At 37.3% G+C, this 17,369-nt stretch overlaps 1 protein-coding gene across 1 annotated transcript in view; it reads left to right on the forward strand.

Annotated features, from left to right (window-relative positions):
* The window catches only part of CHN2 (chimerin 2), a 163,629-nt gene that overhangs the window by 75,367 nt on the left and 70,893 nt on the right, over positions 1-17,369 (forward strand). Inside the window, exons 4-5 of the mRNA XM_062569262.1 lie at positions 11,897-11,928; positions 15,620-15,733. Of these exons, the coding sequence (XP_062425246.1) occupies positions 11,897-11,928; positions 15,620-15,733 (146 nt within the window). The remainder of the gene's footprint in view (positions 1-11,896; positions 11,929-15,619; positions 15,734-17,369) is intronic.

The following is a 17,369-nucleotide window of genomic DNA, read 5'->3' on the forward strand; positions in this document are numbered from 1 at the left end:
AGCAAGAAATTTGTCTAAATTTCCCTAGTGTAGGCAAAGCCTTGGAGCCTTAACTTATATTATTATGTAGAAAAATGTCAGTTAATTGCCTTCTTCATTTTTCTGAATACCAAATAGGTTGTGTCAGAAGCAGTAGAAAGATTCTATCTGCCCTTAAAGCAGCAAAATTGTGGTTGCTTGATTAAAAGCAAATATGATTACAATAGTTAGTAATACCCCACTCCCCCCTACATCCCTTTTTCTTTGCTTAGAGACTTAGATAATGATATGTTCAGACTGTCCTAAACTGAACCATTGCAAATTTTTCTTTACTCAGTTATCCTCAAAGATTCTTTTGAAATATGGGATCCGTGCTAGAAACTGTACAACATAGTAGAGTATCATTTAAACGATAACAATATTGAAAAGTACTTTAAAAATTCCAGATTACTTTTGACAGTCCTGTTTTCAGATACAACAATATTTTATCTTTGTACCTAAGAAAAGGCTATTAGTAGGGCAGTCCCACAACTGGGTAAGCTTGAGCAAGGGTGCTAAAATTAAACCTTAGTAAGATGTTTGCCGATAGTGGGTGATAAGCATTTAATCATTGCAGGAAGTCCTCCATGAATTCCCTTAATTTCACTAACTTGATGACTTTTATAAGCGGAATATGTTTTCTTTCCGTTTGCCCTCACCTGTCTTTGAACAATGTGTGTACTGTGGTAAAGTACTAGAGAGCTGTAATAGGCATTGAAATTGGCCATAAAATTGGTGGTAAGTAATGAGAGTAAATGGGAATTTTCACAGCACTTACTCAGATCGCTAAACTGCAAAAAGTCAGACACTATTATGAAAAGATGTCTCTTACTGTTAGTTCTGAGAGCTTATCTAAATTGTTCAGATTTTTTTTTACCTTTTCCTTTGAAAGAAACCCCAGAACACACACAGTGACACACCAAGAGACCCCATTACCCAGCAATTAAATGAAAATGAGCAGAATTGTCCTGAAACCTATTTTCATTAATGAAAGTGTTTGTACATGTAAGACTTAATGGAGCCTATATCTTAAAATTGTTACAATATTGGCACTAATTTAATTGTGTTTTTATAATTGTATGTTTATGGTAGAAACAAAAAGAAACTTGGAAGATGCTGCAGTCAATCTCTGGGTTGCAAGTTGGGGAACAATTTTGAATAGACATTAATGAAAGAAGGAAAGTTCTTCAGCTGAAATCTGTGCTGAAACACAGAAGCCTGGCTGCACTGTAGGGATTATAAAATAGTTAAAGGCCGAGAAGGGTCTTTGTTTAATATTTGGGTAGTGGGTCTACAGACTGCTGAAATGTGTTGTAACCATCTTTTCCTAAAATGACCAAATGTAGGTTTTCATTTTAGGTTTAAAATATGGATTTAGACCTAATGTAGTTCTTCTGTATCTTCATAGTAAACTTCATCCCACAGAATGCCTGTGGATAAAAAAAGCAGGGCTAGAATATTGATTGTCTGAAATTCAGCTGTATTCATCACATCAGAAAAGGCTACAGAATTTTTTTTTCTAAAGGTCTTTAAGAACTCATAGGAAATCTATCCTAAAGTCCATGAAGACCCAGAAAAAATAGCAGAATACTGGAGCACTCAGATGTACATCATCTTTATTTTAATGGTCTGTTGAGCACTGAATAGAGCAGAAAGTTTTCTGAGTATTCTACATACATGAGAGTTGAGGAAATAGTTACAACTAAACAAAAGTAGAGTAGGTTTACCTATTCCACTTGAATTTCATCAAGCTCGATTTACTAATGTTTTAGATTACAATTTGCAAATTAGACTGATATTTCCCTTCTCAGTCAAATACGGTATGAACAAGTTGGTGCATTTATTGATTGCTTTTGAATGAAACAGTTAAAGCTACTTTTTGGAAGACAAAATGGCAACTTTGACTGATGAACAGTAATTATATCCAGCTTACTTTATGGGCTGATAATCTTGTTAATTATCCCTCTGATTTTGGTTGAAAGCTTCCTTGGGAAGCTTCGTCTTCCTCTCCAGTTTTCCTTGAAAATGTGTGGTGTGAGTATGTGTGTGTGTGTGTGTGTGTGAGAGAGAGAGAGATTTTGCTGTTCTCCTGACTTTTAACTTATCTTTTTTTTATAGTAAATTATCAGTCTTTTGGTCTAGTTCTTTTTATTTTGATGTGATATAAAATTTAAGTAGTTTTCAAACTAGGATACATGGAAGCCTGTTTGACACCTCATTTTAGGCAAAGTTTATCAGTAAGCCTATGTGTAGGTGGAAATTCTGTGTGCTTTTATAGATTTACGCTTTTGTTCCAATTTAGGCCAATATTCCTTGTGACTAGGTAAAATAATTTATCAAAGGAAGTCTCCCTATGTCTGCTTATTGGCTGATATTTCTTGAAGCGTTTGATGTCTTTTGTCAGGATTCAAAATGAAAACACAATCCAGGGAGTGGTTGATCAAACCATTTTTCTTAATATGAATAACTGTAGAAGTTTATATGCACATATCTCTGTATGCATCTATGTATCTTACTTCTCTTGCTATATGTTATATAGCATATACATACATGATGGTCAAATCAGCCAGTATATACTTCCTTTTGGAACACAGAAGAGAAGTTGGCCTAAACATAGTGGAATTTGTGTTGTTTTTGCACAAGGACTCCTGAATTTCAAGGGTTCAAAATGAAACTTTAGAAGTTTTGCGAAGTAAATTTCTATTTATCCTCTTCATTTCCAAAAACTTTGCATATCTCTTTGAAAAAGCAGCATGACAAGCCTGTATGTACTGACTCAGCTCGACCGCCCTGTACAGATAAGAAAGAATCTACATGTGTGTGTGATAGAGATGTTTTCATATGAATAATCTATCTGATATACAGGTATCAAAATGTTCAGCTTTGTTGAAGTGAAAGCATCTGTAAGGTACCAGATTGTCCATCATTTGGGAAACATTCTCCTACTTAGTGTTTTGCAGAGTCCCTAATAGGATCTCTGCCTGCAATTCTGAAAAAGTAGCTAGCACTAAGCTGCTTTATTCTTGTTCAGACTTTGCAGATAGCCTGACTTAGCAGAAAGGTCTGTTGTTCCCAAGTCCAGACCAGAAGTATTCACAAAATCAATGACAGGAGATTAAGTGAATGAATCTTATTCTTCCTCTTCAGATTTTTGTTTTCATCCTCATATTATCCCCATGGACAGATGTTCTCCTAGTAGACTGGCAGTATACGCATCCACACTGCGATGCTAAGCAGGGGCTTGTCTAATGCCCCTCTCCTCCTAACATTCTACCTACCTATGTCCACTCTCAGTTTGGATCTTCTCTTTCCTGGTTTTCCTTCCACAAACAAGCCTAAGGTCCCGTCCATCTCCTGTCCATACTCAAGTTTCTAAGCAGGCTCCAGCAGACTGATTCTAAATGTGCATTTGGTACTTTACAAGCGTATTCTGTAGGCACCTTTGCTGAGTAGCTATATTTTTACATCCCTGGTAACACTGACCTGGTTACGAAGCTTGGCTTTTGGTGATGCAGTGGGGTAGGTGTCATAGCACCAACGCAGCTTTCCAGACATACTGCCTACTGTTATAGTGTGTGTTTTATGAAGGTTATGGTGCTCCTTATTGGTTACAGAATTGCAAGCAGTGTTTGTGGCATTGATATGACTTAGTACAGTTATCTGTTGCTGTTTGGGACCTTCTCCCTGCCATTTAAATGACTCGGCACATCATTCTTGGAAGAAGGGAGCACAGCTTAAATAGTATGTTTAAATTTTTCATCCTACATTCGAGGTAACATTGATCTTCCTTCTTACATTTAATGATGCCTTTACTGTGTGAATGGAAACTGCATAGCAAAATAGATGACTCCTGCTTTTGCTATTGAAGTCGTTTGAACCTGACCCTGTCTCCCCTGACTACTTAGCAGCGGCCTCCTTGATTAAGCTGCATTTCAATTTATTTTAGCTCATGTTCAGGAACACATTATTATTTTATTAGGTTACAGAATGTTTGTTTTTTTCTTTTCTTGATCATTCTTGTTTTTCCCCTGTTAGAACTGAGTGTACACAGAAATGTATTCTGATTTAATAACAATAGCAGATGTCACTGTCTAGGGAGATTTTTATTACCTTCTGGAGTTAGAATATTTTATCTGGTATGTTGATTATTGTATGCTGGACAGAAGGCATTTTCTCAAGGTCGTGGATAGGAAACAAGTCCAAGTTAAAAATACTCCCATAAAGGATGCCTTACGGCAGCTCTTTTGAATGTTTGATATAAACAAACAAACAAACCCCATACTTGTTAAAGTCTTTGTCATTAAAAATAATAGAAATAACCTTGATAGAGTGGAAATCACCCTGCAGTAAATGCCACAGAAGCGAACAGGGCTGCTGGGCTTTCCTAGGTTTCTTTAAAATGCATTATCCTTCTGAGGAAGGATCTTTATGCATCGTGCATTCTCCGTGGATCACAGCAAGTGACTAGAACAGAGGAGCAGTTCAGCCTGGAACACTAGCTAATAAAAATACTCCCATGTATCCTTCAGTTTTGTCTTTCCTTTTATATTCGGCCTAGTAGTGAAGAACTCTGGTCCTATGTTCTCGTCTCCAGGACTGTAAATTTTATATTAAAATATTTGCTTGAGAATATCAAACACGGTTTGTCACTTTACTGTGCTGGTAGATTTATACTGTTTTATGTTACTAAGCAGTGACAAGCTTATCACCCAAAGGTTTGGCCTTCTCCACTAGAGCTTCAGTCAGTCCAGTACCTACTCCCTGCTGCCTTCTGTCTGGAGAGCCTCACACAGTTGGGTATCAATTTGATGTACGTGTTTCATATGTGATTTATACAGCCTATTTGGACAATGTGCTCCCTGGATCCCTGTCTCCTGAGAGCACCCCAGGCAGAGATGAGGCTGGGTCATGGTATCCAAGGGCTAGAAGAAATTCAAGAGGTCATCATTCCTGCATTAAGAAGAGATGTTTATATATTCTCTTCTTAAAGGTTTCCAAAGCTGGAGATTTCCTCATGCCTTGTGCTTATTTATTTAGTATTTAATTATTTTTAACTCCTGTAGTTTAAGATGTGTCTTCTTTTCTGCAGTGTAAGCCTATGTCTTTTTGTATTGTCTACTAAGCACACAAGTTATTTCTCCTTGAAGTCTGCCTTTTTCACAACTGTCTGCTACAGGCCCTCTCAATGCTCTCTTCTTTGGGCTAACTTCTTTTCTTGTATTTCGTGTTTTGTAGATCTCTGCTGACTCTTACTATTTGTTTCAGTGTTTTTTGAGATGTGGTGCCCAAAACGACACTCAGTAAGCCAGCTAAAGGCACTACGAGAGGAGAGGATCACTCTGAAGTTTCTTGCTGGCTCTACTCTTACTTTTTACATCCCCATATAGCATTTTGGTTTCAGGATTTTCTTTAACAAAGAGTATCAGCATTCAGGTTTAGTTTATAACCCTTAATAAACCCTGGATCCTTTTCTAGGAAACATGTTCAGTCACACTCCTTCTGCTTTATTGGATGATTTTGACATTTTGCTCCCAGCTACTCTCTTGTGTTGGAGGCATCGTGGTCCCTCACCGCCAGCTTACTGAAAATGAATCCAAGAGGTGGCCCTGATGTGGGCATCCCCGTGGGCTGGTGACTAAATCACAAAGGGAGCTGCAGACTGCCAAGACCATTCATGTGATCGTCCTCTTTCTGGACAGCCTCAGAGATGTGGACAAACTGGGAATATGTTCCGGCAGCTTGTGCATTGCCTGTTTCTTTCTAGGAAAGATCTTTGTTTCTCCCTCGACATACAGCCAGAATACATGTACATACCCACTGGGTCATGTTGCCTGGATAGGCATGTCATGAGAAGCCGGTGCCATCAGTTTGGTTGAATTGACTAAAAGTATTACAGGATAAGACCTTCTTTATACATATGCATACTAACTGTGTATAATTAGCCTATCCTAGGCTGGAGAATATAGATGTTAGATTGCTACTACTCCTACTAACAATATGAGCTGACAGCCTTTATCATGTGATCCTTTTGGCAAAAGCAAGAGTTGTTTCTCTTTGAAAATACTGGTGCCAGAGCACCTGATAAAGTAGTAATAAAAAAGGTTGGTAAATATTTCCCTGCAAAAAGAGTAGCTGCTGAATTTTCTTCCAAATTAAATTGCTTAAGTCATTGATGTAAAGTAATGAGTCATATTTGGAGGGCTAGTTAGACTTGCTAATTGATCTAAGTAGTTATTCCTTTAAGAAAAATTTGGAGATGAAAACTTCATGTTATAGAAGTAGTGAAATACAATATAGAGTTTCTTACTTTAGTAGTGGGTTTTTCTTTTAAGGAACGTTTACAGTCTTCCTTAATAGTTTTCTATTACTGATTGTGAGGCAAAAATTTGCAGTTGACTCTTGACAATTGTGTCAAAAGGCTGAAATGTTCTGAAAACAAGTTCTTCCTTTTTCTGCACACTCTGTTTTAACTGGGCGTCTCTTGTAGGGTTCCCTTCAAGCTCTTCTATTTCTCTTTATGATAAACTGAGCTGGGAAGTGTATTTATGGATAGTCAACTAGAACTACTGAAAAATAATCAGGATTGCTCCAAACAGAATATATATCAAATTATATTTATTAAACTTCCTTTGGGAAAACACCTCATTGCTTGCACTGAGTGAACACACTGGCATTATTAACTCTTGGATTTTGTTTCTCTTCTCTCTCTGTGAACTGTGGAGAAGAACAGAGAGAGGAAGCAGCAGCTACCCACCTTACTGCTTCCCTTCCCTTCCCCTTTTATATTCTCTGCATGGATGGATTAAAGCAGTGATTGAAACACATAGGTATATGGTATTAATGTCATGCTAGTTCTTTTGAAACATGGACAGATTGCTCTCCCAGAGGGATTTCTAAATTTTCATTCCAATGTTTCTGGGTTTCATCTTTGGCCCCTGGCTAAGGAAATACATCTTGTGCAATCAAGTTAAAGAGACGTAATTTTTTTTTTTTTTTTTTTTTTTTTTGAAATTAGGATTATCTTATTTCTGTGCTAGTATTCAGGCAGAAAGAGTTCTTTAGGGCATCTTCATACCTTAAGTGCAGCGTGGCTTGGATGTTGATACTTGCAGTAAAGATCTGTCACATTACGTCATGTTCACCTCCCACCGGCTGCATGATTCCCAGCAGTTTTGTGATGAGTTATCTTGCAGAGTGATGTAGGATTTTAATACAATAATCTGTACATTAGCAGGAGTATGTCATTCCAGGACTAAGCCGTCCTAGTCAAAAGAGAAGCCACAAATCCCAGGGCATTAAAATTCAGTAAACCTCAAAATTATGTAGAAGTAGTGTATTGAATTGTCTCCAATAGCTAGTATACTTTTACAAAGAAAGTTTATTTCCTCCTGAGCATTGAGTTTAAACCTTATTATTACTGACTACACACCTTGAAGAATATGCTGTAACATTGTAAAAAACTTAGGAAACTAGACGAAATGTCCAAACTGAGTCTTTTGAATGAGGAGAGGCACTGTTGTTCAGGCTGGGGGACAAGGATGGAAAACCCATGTTCTCTTAAACATGGACTTCCAAAGGCCTTCGGAGGAAGACAATAGTCAAGTTAGGTTTCATTTGTATTGGCGTGTGCTTCAAGATTAGATGTATTTGAGTGTTGCTGACTTTGTATGAGTGCTGGATTAGCAGTGATGTATGCTATTTCACCATGCTTCTTGTTTCCTGATGAAGTGGACTGTAATCTTAAAGAATTTTGCGTTCGTTGGTAGCTCATGATTCATACAACTGCAGATTTCAGTAATAACATTTTTTCTGGCTAGTTTCTGGATAATGACCAGAATTCCTGCTTTGCAACATTTTTGGTTTAAGATTGGCGACAATGCCTTCTTTTAAGCCAGAAAATCACCATCTCACATTTATGTTGAAAGCTGCCACTTACTTATAGTGGAGAGAGAGAACCCATTTATTGGTTCTCTGTGCAGTGTAAACAAGCTGTAAAGCTCTTTAAGGCAAAATGTATTTTCACTTAATGCACAGTCTGTCTTCACTAATGAAGACCTACTATTTGCTTCATGTAATTTTCTTCATCTCTGTATTTTGTCTGTGTCTGTTAGCATGTGAGTCATAAATGTCATAAATGCTTCAGTCCTTCTGATCTCTCCACTGGCTAAACATCTAGGGAGTTGGGCAGGAATAATGTGCAGGTGGGAAAAAATAACCAATCACCTAGGAAATATGATAATTTTTTCAGTGGGGAAATTCTGACAACTATATGGAAAGTGATAGAAGTGTTCTTTCTAGCCCATTATCTATTAAAATCAAGTAAATGTATGTGCCCTCAGAATAAAGTAATTATTCTGGGCTCCCACTACATGGAAAACTGTCACTTTTTCCCCTGAGGATTGTCTGTTCTTTCACAACTAAGAATTCTCTGAATCAAATCTGTGTGACGTTTTGTATGTGCAGGTGAGTACACTTATAGCAGGAGAGGAAAAAGCTAATCCCAACTGAATTTCAGTCACTTGTGCCTTCTTGGATATATAGAATTTACCTTGAAGTTGATACAGAATCTTCAGTCAGTGCAAAATAGAACTCATAGCTTCTTTGATAGTTTTAAGCTTCTGCTCCATCAATTGTGCAGACCTTTGGGTTATTTCCAAGTTCAGTCCAACATTCTGGTTTTAATCTAGAGACCTTGATGTTATTTTGATCTTTTATCATGCTGTAACTTTATTTTCTTGTGTCTGTTCTTAGCGGTGAAGTTTGTTAGGAGCTTGCTTGTTTCAGACTAAAGGTTGCAGTAAGCAGAGAAGAGAATTTTTTAGACATTAGCGTGTCAGAGCTCACAATTTTTCTTCTTGCGGGGTGGTTTTGCAGATCTGGAGCTTTACTTCAGAAAATACTACAGTATTTTTCCTGCCTAAAAACAAAGTGTTCTCATTATGTCCATTTAGGCACGAGTGCTAAAAAATATTGGCGCGAAGGTTTCTGTTTTATGGAGGGGGAAGAAGATAGGATTTGATGAGCTGTGTGTGGCCTCTCAGAAGAGCAAATCTTCTAACTCACAGCAGGAAAAATGCAAATCCCAGCATTCAGGATATTGCAGTCAGTTGCTATTGAATGATAGAAAATTTTATAGAAAAATTCGGATTTTTGCATAAAAGATGTTGTGAGAGGGATTATAAATGTACTTCTGTTTGCTCAGGGAGATATCTTCAGACTGATTATATCTTTTTCCTTTACTCTTTTTGTTATATTTGTGAGGAAACTTGTATAATAGACCATTCAGGGGGGTGGGTGCCAGCAGTGTTAACTCAGCCCATTTTTTTCTGAGGTAAATTGAAGATGTTGGTGTTTATTCTGACTGTACAATCAGAAAAAAATATTTTATAAAAAAAGAAGCAGATTCTGACTCCTAGGTGAAAGTCAGGCTTCACCTTTGGTGGCGTAAAGGCTTTGTTTTGCTTTCTGTGGGAAATGTTTGCCTGTGTGCCTTGTCACCAATTTCAATGTTTGGAATGCCTTTGTTTCCAAAAAGAAAAGATTGCATTTGGTGGTCTCATGTACACCCATGCCCATTTTTTCAATTAGTTCCCAGTGAAGAAATACAGTACAGTTGCAAAATAATAAAATCATATAATGCTAGTAAAGATGAATAATATGAACAACATCTTTTCTGAGGTCATATGACTTTTTGTTTCCCCCCCAACTTGAAAGGATGCCACTGTTCAGGGATATGATGAAGCTGGTTTAAATAGTGACAAAGAGCTGTCTCAAACCTTTTCTAGTTTCTGGATGATGCTGATTACTTTCACATAATTCTTAGCATCCCTTTTAACTCTTATATTCACAACAATCACATGAAAAGTGAGCTGTGAGAGTTAAAAATTGAATTCACACAGTACTCTTTCTCAGTATGCACATAGAAACTCAGCACCTGCAGTTGGCAGTTCCTCTCATTTTGCTCTCTCTTCATTTCTGCATTTGCTTTTTCCTTTTATTCCTTGCCCCTTTGAGCTCCAAAATGTTTGCATCAATATCTTATTCCTAGGCAGGAGTTTCAAGGGTATAATACTACTAGTGCTGTGCTAGAAAAGAAGTGCAGTAAGGATGTGCTTGCACTCCCATAGGACTTCAATTGAAGAGTCTCATTATCTTGTACAGACTTCAGTTCATTTTGCACTATATTTTAGCCTTAATGACCGCAGGGTATAAAGTCAGTTGCCCCAGCTTAGTGCGTAATGTACAGATTACTGAATTGAAAAAGTGACATTTATGCATTTGCTGTTCAGAAGTAAAAAAAAAACCTTTGTCATTTTGCAGTTTTTGGTGTGAAATAGTGAGATTTAATCAAAAGAAGAACAAGGGTCCTTGTTCCAACTCAAATGAGATGGTGAATATTCTGTGATTTTATCCTGAAAGATCAGTCTTGAAGTAACACTTTTTCTATGTGTGTCACTGTATTAAACAGTAATTCTATTTTCGTGGGCAGCTTCACTCAGGTATGCACACAGATTTTTTTCTTTTTAGTAATTACGTAATTTATGTATGTGTTGTATTAAATTCTGTCATGTTTACACATGTAAACGCTGGCTGAAGTTGCAGTTCTAAAGCCTGTGAAGAGGGCACTATTACATTTTCTTTATAAATTCCATAGCCAGAAAGAGACTACGGAGAAACATCTCTGTATAAAGACTGAAAAATGAATGTGTATGTATGAATAGGTCTTAAAATCTGAAAATTAATATCTAATTATCAAGTACCTTTCTGTGAATGGCAAGGTAATAGTAAACAAACCCCCATGTGAAACCTTGTAAAGAAGTGCCCCCTGCTGGCTTGTTATTTCTTTTGCTGCAGAAAGCTGTGTGGGTACCGCTGGCTCAGGAAGAGACACATTTTGCCGTTCTTATCCCTTTCTTATGGTATAAACCACGTCCAGGAACTCCGTGGGTTTCTTAGAATTATTCTCCTCATTTAACATTTTTGCTCAATTCAGCAAGTTAAACCATACCACAGTAGGACAGTCACTTCATCAAATCAATTGTTCAGTAGTGAAGACGCAGGCAGAAATAGGAGTCTTCTTGTTCCAGAAAGTCAGGATGCAGTTGCCCATGGATTGCACACGGGAGCTGGGACTGTTCAGGAAAAATAGGCAATTAAGCAATCGAGACAAAATTAAGGCAAAGGCTTTAGACTGAATAAAGGGCTGCGAGGTTGAGGAGCTTACTTTTTGAGACATTATCGAAGGATTGGAGTCTGAGAAATGTATCAAAGTGTCAGATGACCCCAAATCTATGCATAAGATCATTACATTTGTAAAACTTGGGTTGAAGCTCTTTAAAATAATTGCGAGTACTTTCAACAATTTCAGCGTACATTTGATCAGGCCCACAAATTCTTGAGACTTCCAGGAATTTAAGACTACATTTAAATCCAGAAACCTTATTTCTCTTAAGTCCATCAAGAATATTTAATTGTATATCTTAAGTTATGTGCCATATATAGGCAAAAATGTTTTAAAAGCTAGAGGGTGTATGATGGAAATAGTCTTATTTTATGCTATAGATGTTAGATTATCAAAAAATGCAGTAAAGTATTGTTTATGCATTTGATCAGATTTCATAAAATTACTTGTAGTTCTACTTTTTTCACCATTAGTCAACACTACTTCTTAGAAATCCACCAGTTAACTCACCTGTTTCATTTTCATTTTTCTATTCTTCTGTGCAGTCATGTTCCAGTCACAGTTTTGAATCTGCAGCATTTGGTAACTTAGATGGGTGAAGCAGTTGTCATTAATAATCAAACATAATTTATTTGTGTGTCGCTTACTTAAAATTTAGTATGTTTTTAATATTTTTTCCTTTCTTCCAAAATGCAGGTGGAGAACAGACCAAAGTATTATGGAAGAGAGTACGTATTATTTTGTTTTAAATATTTGTTAGGTGAATCTGAAAATCGTTGTCATAGAATTGTTTTTAAAAGATATAGTAGAGTTCTGACAAAATACTTGATTTACTTGTACTTCACCAGGGAGGAAGATGTATTGAATGTCTAATATTTCAATTATGTTACAATCCACAGACTGTACCGCTGTGTATTTTTGTTATTTCTCTCAGGTCAGTTTGGAGCAAAATTACTGTCTTGAGTATTTCTTCCTTTTGCTTTGATTGTCATTTTAGCCTACTTGTGAGGCTACAGAGAGAAGAGGCTTCCTTCTGTCACTGCCTTTTTGATGCATTCCTATACTCTTTCTACTGTAATACCTAGTCCTGCTTCGGGATATATACCTGTTGACTACTGCATGTCTAAATGCTTTACTCCCTGGTAAGGTTACAAGGTCAGAAATACCCAGAGAACTGGTGATTTTTTTGTTGTAAGGAAAGTAACAGAGCACTAGAGCACAATTCCTTTGTGTTCGGCTGTTTTCTTGTCCATAAATATCTTAAAAGGAGCTGGATTCTTCATTGACAAGGAGGTTTGAGCAGGTAAAGTTGAAGGCAAAAGGCACTGCAACAGCTACCTGGATCTCTTATTAAGCACTGCTTGCAGAGCTGGCATTTGGCCTTCACCCAAGTAATATGCTGAGGCCTTAACCCTTTTCACTGGCTAAATTCATAATACATAGATTCCATGTTCTATTTTTTCTTCCATCCCAGATACATCAACAGTGTTTAATGATTCTTTTTTAGTATCAAAAAGCTCAAGGGCCTGTAGCTTGCCTCTAATTACTGTGGTTTCATTTTTAAATATTATCTTTGACAATGGGGAATTCAGATCTAGCCAGCAGAGTACAACAGAACTGAAGACAGTACCAAGATAAGTAACCCATCGTGCTTTATAGAGCAAAACTTCAAAAACCATTACCACAGTCTTTTATCCAGTAAACTAGCTGGTTACTGACATAATGTAGGGTGGTAGAATGGTAAGGCCAGCAAGAACTGTAAGAGGTCACCTAGATGAACCTACCAAGGCAAGATCATGTTAGTTATTACCATTCAGAAAGATTTCAGAACCACTGGGGACTGCTATAACAGCAGTTGGCTCAGTAGTGCTGGGAAAGAAAATTAGGAATTGCTAGGGAAAGAAGCAGAATATATGTAATCATATTACTATATAAATCCATGATGTGGCTGCATTTTTTAATAGTGTATGAAGTTCTGGTCTCTCTCCCTCCCCATTCCTCCACCCTTCATTTTAATAAAAGGATAAAGAACAAAAGAAAAGGTACAGCAAAGTGTTGCAAGGGTGGATCAGAGGGATGGAGCACCTACCCTCTGAGGAGAATAAACAAACTTTCCTAAGCGGTTGTCCAAAGAATGTCTGTTCATAGTGGGAAGTTCATTGTCACAGGATGCAGTGGAGGCCAAGCATGAAGATATTAAAGGGTTTACAAGTGGAGTTCTCAGATTCATGAAGGATAAGACCATAGTTGTTCAGCTGCAACTTCTCACGAAAACAGTGGTGGATGAGCAGGACTATGAAGTGACAGAAACATTGACTGTTTCCTGTACTTATCCTGTAAAGCTTTTTGTCTGCTGCTCTCAGCTGCAGGATTCGGAGTTCAGGGGATCTGTGACCTCATCATGGACAACTGTTTTTATGCTCTTACATAAATGTATCTAGAACATCCATGAGAAAGCGTGGATTGCCCAGTGCTTAACCCCTCTAGTTAAAGAAGTTTCACAGATGTCCCAAGTGTCCTGTCTCAGTGGTTCATTGTATTGATCATTGGGAAAGCTTTTTGTCTAACATCTAACCTAACGCTTGCTGTATTTTATAATGAACTTCCAGTGCTGAATAATAGCTGAGGCTTATTTTTTTAACTAGACTTATAAATTACCATGGATTTACTGGTAAAGACATGCTTAAGTTGCATCATCTAGGGGATGCTGTTTTTAATTTGGATGTGGCAGAAAATCGCTGTGTCTCATCAATGCAGGAAGAAAATATGAATCAATTTTCATCATTTTAAATAAAGTCACTGTGGGAAGATCACTTAAACCCAGTATTTCCAACATGTATTAGTTGTGGAAATAAAACGTAAGAGAATTGAACAACAATTGCATTTACATCTAACGTGTTTTCCTTCTCTGTCACAACCAAGCCAGAGGCAGTGTTAGAAATATGCCACTTCCTATGTATTGTCAGAAGACAGAAAATGCTTACAGTAGCTTTTAGTGCCTTTTTTCAGACAGCAGCAAAAATAGAAACTTTCAAAAGCTCTAAGGATACCCTTGGAGGCTTATCAACTAGCAAAGTATGTGTAGGAGTTAAGATTCAAACTGCTATGAAGACTACATTTGTACTTACAGAAATATCACAGCTAAAATATTGATTATTGTAACGGTAATTTTGTATCCCAGAGCCTCTTTCTTTCTTAAAGTGACAATGAGAAAATAATAACAGAAAGTATTGCTTTTTTCCAACACTGGATGAGAAACTGAAACAAAGAAAATTATTATTCTCAAGGCTATTCTGTGGCTTCTTCAACTTCAATATATAGAGAATACAATTTTGAATAATCATTCATATTTTTTGTCTCAATTTCTGCTACAAATTTAAAGAAGCAGTGTTAATATAGAAAATAAACCAAATTGGTAGTAAGAGTCACCTCTTGTTTTAATTTTAAGTAATTTCCTTTATTTTAAAATAATACTATTGTTGTCTAGTTTTCAATTCTGTCATATAAGGCTCTGGAAAGGAAACATGGAAAAAAACCATACACTGGTAGAGGAGAAATGTTGTAATGGGGTGGGACATTTATGGAAAAATACATTTTTGGGTGCTGTTGAAGTGTCATACTCTGACAAATTTTGTTCAGTATTAGTTCCACTGAAGCTTTTCAGAAAACTTTTCATTAATTTTCATGAGAAGTCTTAAAGCCAGTTTCCCATTTGCAATTGATCTCGTCTTTCCTCCTGCTGACCCATCACACTCATCCTACTACCTGATCCCACCTTATATCAGCACAAATGTCTGTGCAGAATACATTGTGAAAGTAATGTATCTGAAACCTATTGTGGTATATCTTGTTTTTGTCAAGTTTTATTTTTTGAGGGATTGATTTTAGCCTTTGTCTGGTGTAGTTCACCATGTGACTGCACAGGTACTTATGTGCATGTATGTGGACGGAGCAGGGCAATGGTGCTGGTGGGAGCAGATGAGGAGGGGATTCCTCTTCAGCAGCAGTGCTAGCATATACTGACTGAAGCAGTGTATGAAACTATAGCATAATTTTTCTTCTATGCCTCTGTGCTGGACTTGCCCAGACTAGATTGTTCTGCCACCTTTACATACTTGGAAGCTGTTGACAGCTTCCTGATGACTTAGATTACGGTCGTGCTCAATGGTTACTGCAAGACATTTTCACAACTGGCTACGTCAGGTTATTCCCTTTTCTCTTTCACCATCCTCACACTGGAAGTACGGATCTGAAGTGATTCTCAGATTATCTCATGGGTGCAACATTTGGTGTTGTATCCTGTTTTATCTGTGCCTAACCTGCAGTCTTATTTTGGAAGTTTTCAAATAGTTTCTGGAGCAGCAGGGGAGATACTTCTGGTCGCATTATTCTGTAAATCACTGAAATATCTTCCCTTAGGTTTCATGGGATCATTTCTCGGGAGCAAGCAGATGAAATACTTGCCGGCGTAGAAGGAGCATATATTCTTCGAGAAAGCCAGCGACAACCTGGCTGCTACACTCTTGCTCTCAGGTAAATTCTGTTTGAATAGAAGCTTATAGTTTAAACATAAATGTGTTTAATGGAGGAGGTGTACGAGTCCTTTCTGAGTAAAGTCTGTATCTACTTCTCAGTGCCGGAGTGATTTTAGACCCTCTTGTCTGCAGTTTGACATTCATAGCAGTGCTGTCATTCAGTCAGCCCTTTAGCACTTTGCTAAGAAGTGACTTTTCAGAAGCAGACTGTGGCTGTTTTCAAAATTTTTTTTATCTAGAGCTGAGTCTGTTGCAGTGAGTTAAACATGGAGCTTATCCTTGAAAACTAAATGAGACTAAAGTGAGTTCACAGAACACAGGAGAATTTGGATGCTGTTAAGAAAAACTGAGCAGCAAAATGGTTATGTGGTGCTCATGTTCTTTTAACTAGTTCGACCATGGGAATAACCCAATACAGGACACAGTCAGATTATTCGCTGTACTCAGTGATGCATTTTACATAAACATCAGTGACAGTGGGAGATATTTAAAGAATCCCACTCTGGAAAACTGTGAAGTCCAGTGGCTGACCACCTGTCAAAGAAGACATACCAGTCTTCAATTTTGTTCTCCTAACTGTAATTTAAGCTTGTTGTAGAAATACAGTGTGAATCATGTGACGCTGCTGCTCAAAGAAGTAAGATTCTGCTTTTCAGCTGAATTCAAAATTCAGTGGGAGTCAGAGCTACAGTCCCACTGCTCCTAAGAGGTGCCTCTTCTTGAAAATACAGGCGCTGCTGGCTTAGCTGTGCCATTCAAAACCTGCCCGCATAACAACCTTAAAGCTGTTGGGGGCTGGTGGGAGGAGGTCCAGACACTCTATTGGGTTTTGACAAAACAAACTCTGTGGCAATATTTTACAGTGTTTATAACATTATTCGTTCTGTGGGACATACACACAAAATAAAAGTCTTCAGTTCTACCCTCTTACTAGTAAGGCTGTAGCAGAAATTCTTCAGTGAGTTATCCCAGCTAGCTGTGATATTGTGCTGAAATCATCCTCAGAATTTGTGTTGATGTGCAGATGGTAGAGCTGGAAAAGCTAGTGTTTCATGCCAATTAAAAAGTGTTGTAAACTAAAATCAACTTTTGTCAGCTGAAAAAGAACAAGCATAATTTTTCTTAGGATTTTGGCCAGCTATTTTAAAATAAAGAATAAAAAGAACTAGCAAAGGACAGGGATTATGGCAAACTGCCTGTTGTTTTCACACAACAGTGTGATTTCTAAATTCATCTGGATAATTATTTGTAGGCTCAAAAACTGAATTTAAGTATAAACTGAGAATTTAGATCAAATAATGTGTAGGGAGAAATAACAGTTAACAGTTTGGTTTTGAACGCACAATAAAAATAGTATGCAAAAACATATATTTAATGTATTGTGCTGGACCACTTACCCAGTGACTTATCTATGAATCATTTAATTAGGAGTAGTATTTCATTTTGTGTTATAAACAGAATGTGCTACTGCAGCACTCTTCTTTTTAATACGGTTTTAAAAACTATAGATTATGCTTACCATAAATAGCCATGTAGGGCCAGAGTTATCCCACGAAACTTTAGGCATTTAATTACCCACCCACCCACCCCACATTAGGATCTTAATCTCCCTGGCTTCCCTCCAGAGGATGATT

Source organism: Rhea pennata, chromosome 2 (assembly GCF_028389875.1).
Source record: "Rhea pennata isolate bPtePen1 chromosome 2, bPtePen1.pri, whole genome shotgun sequence".
NCBI lineage: Eukaryota > Metazoa > Chordata > Aves > Rheiformes > Rheidae > Rhea > Rhea pennata.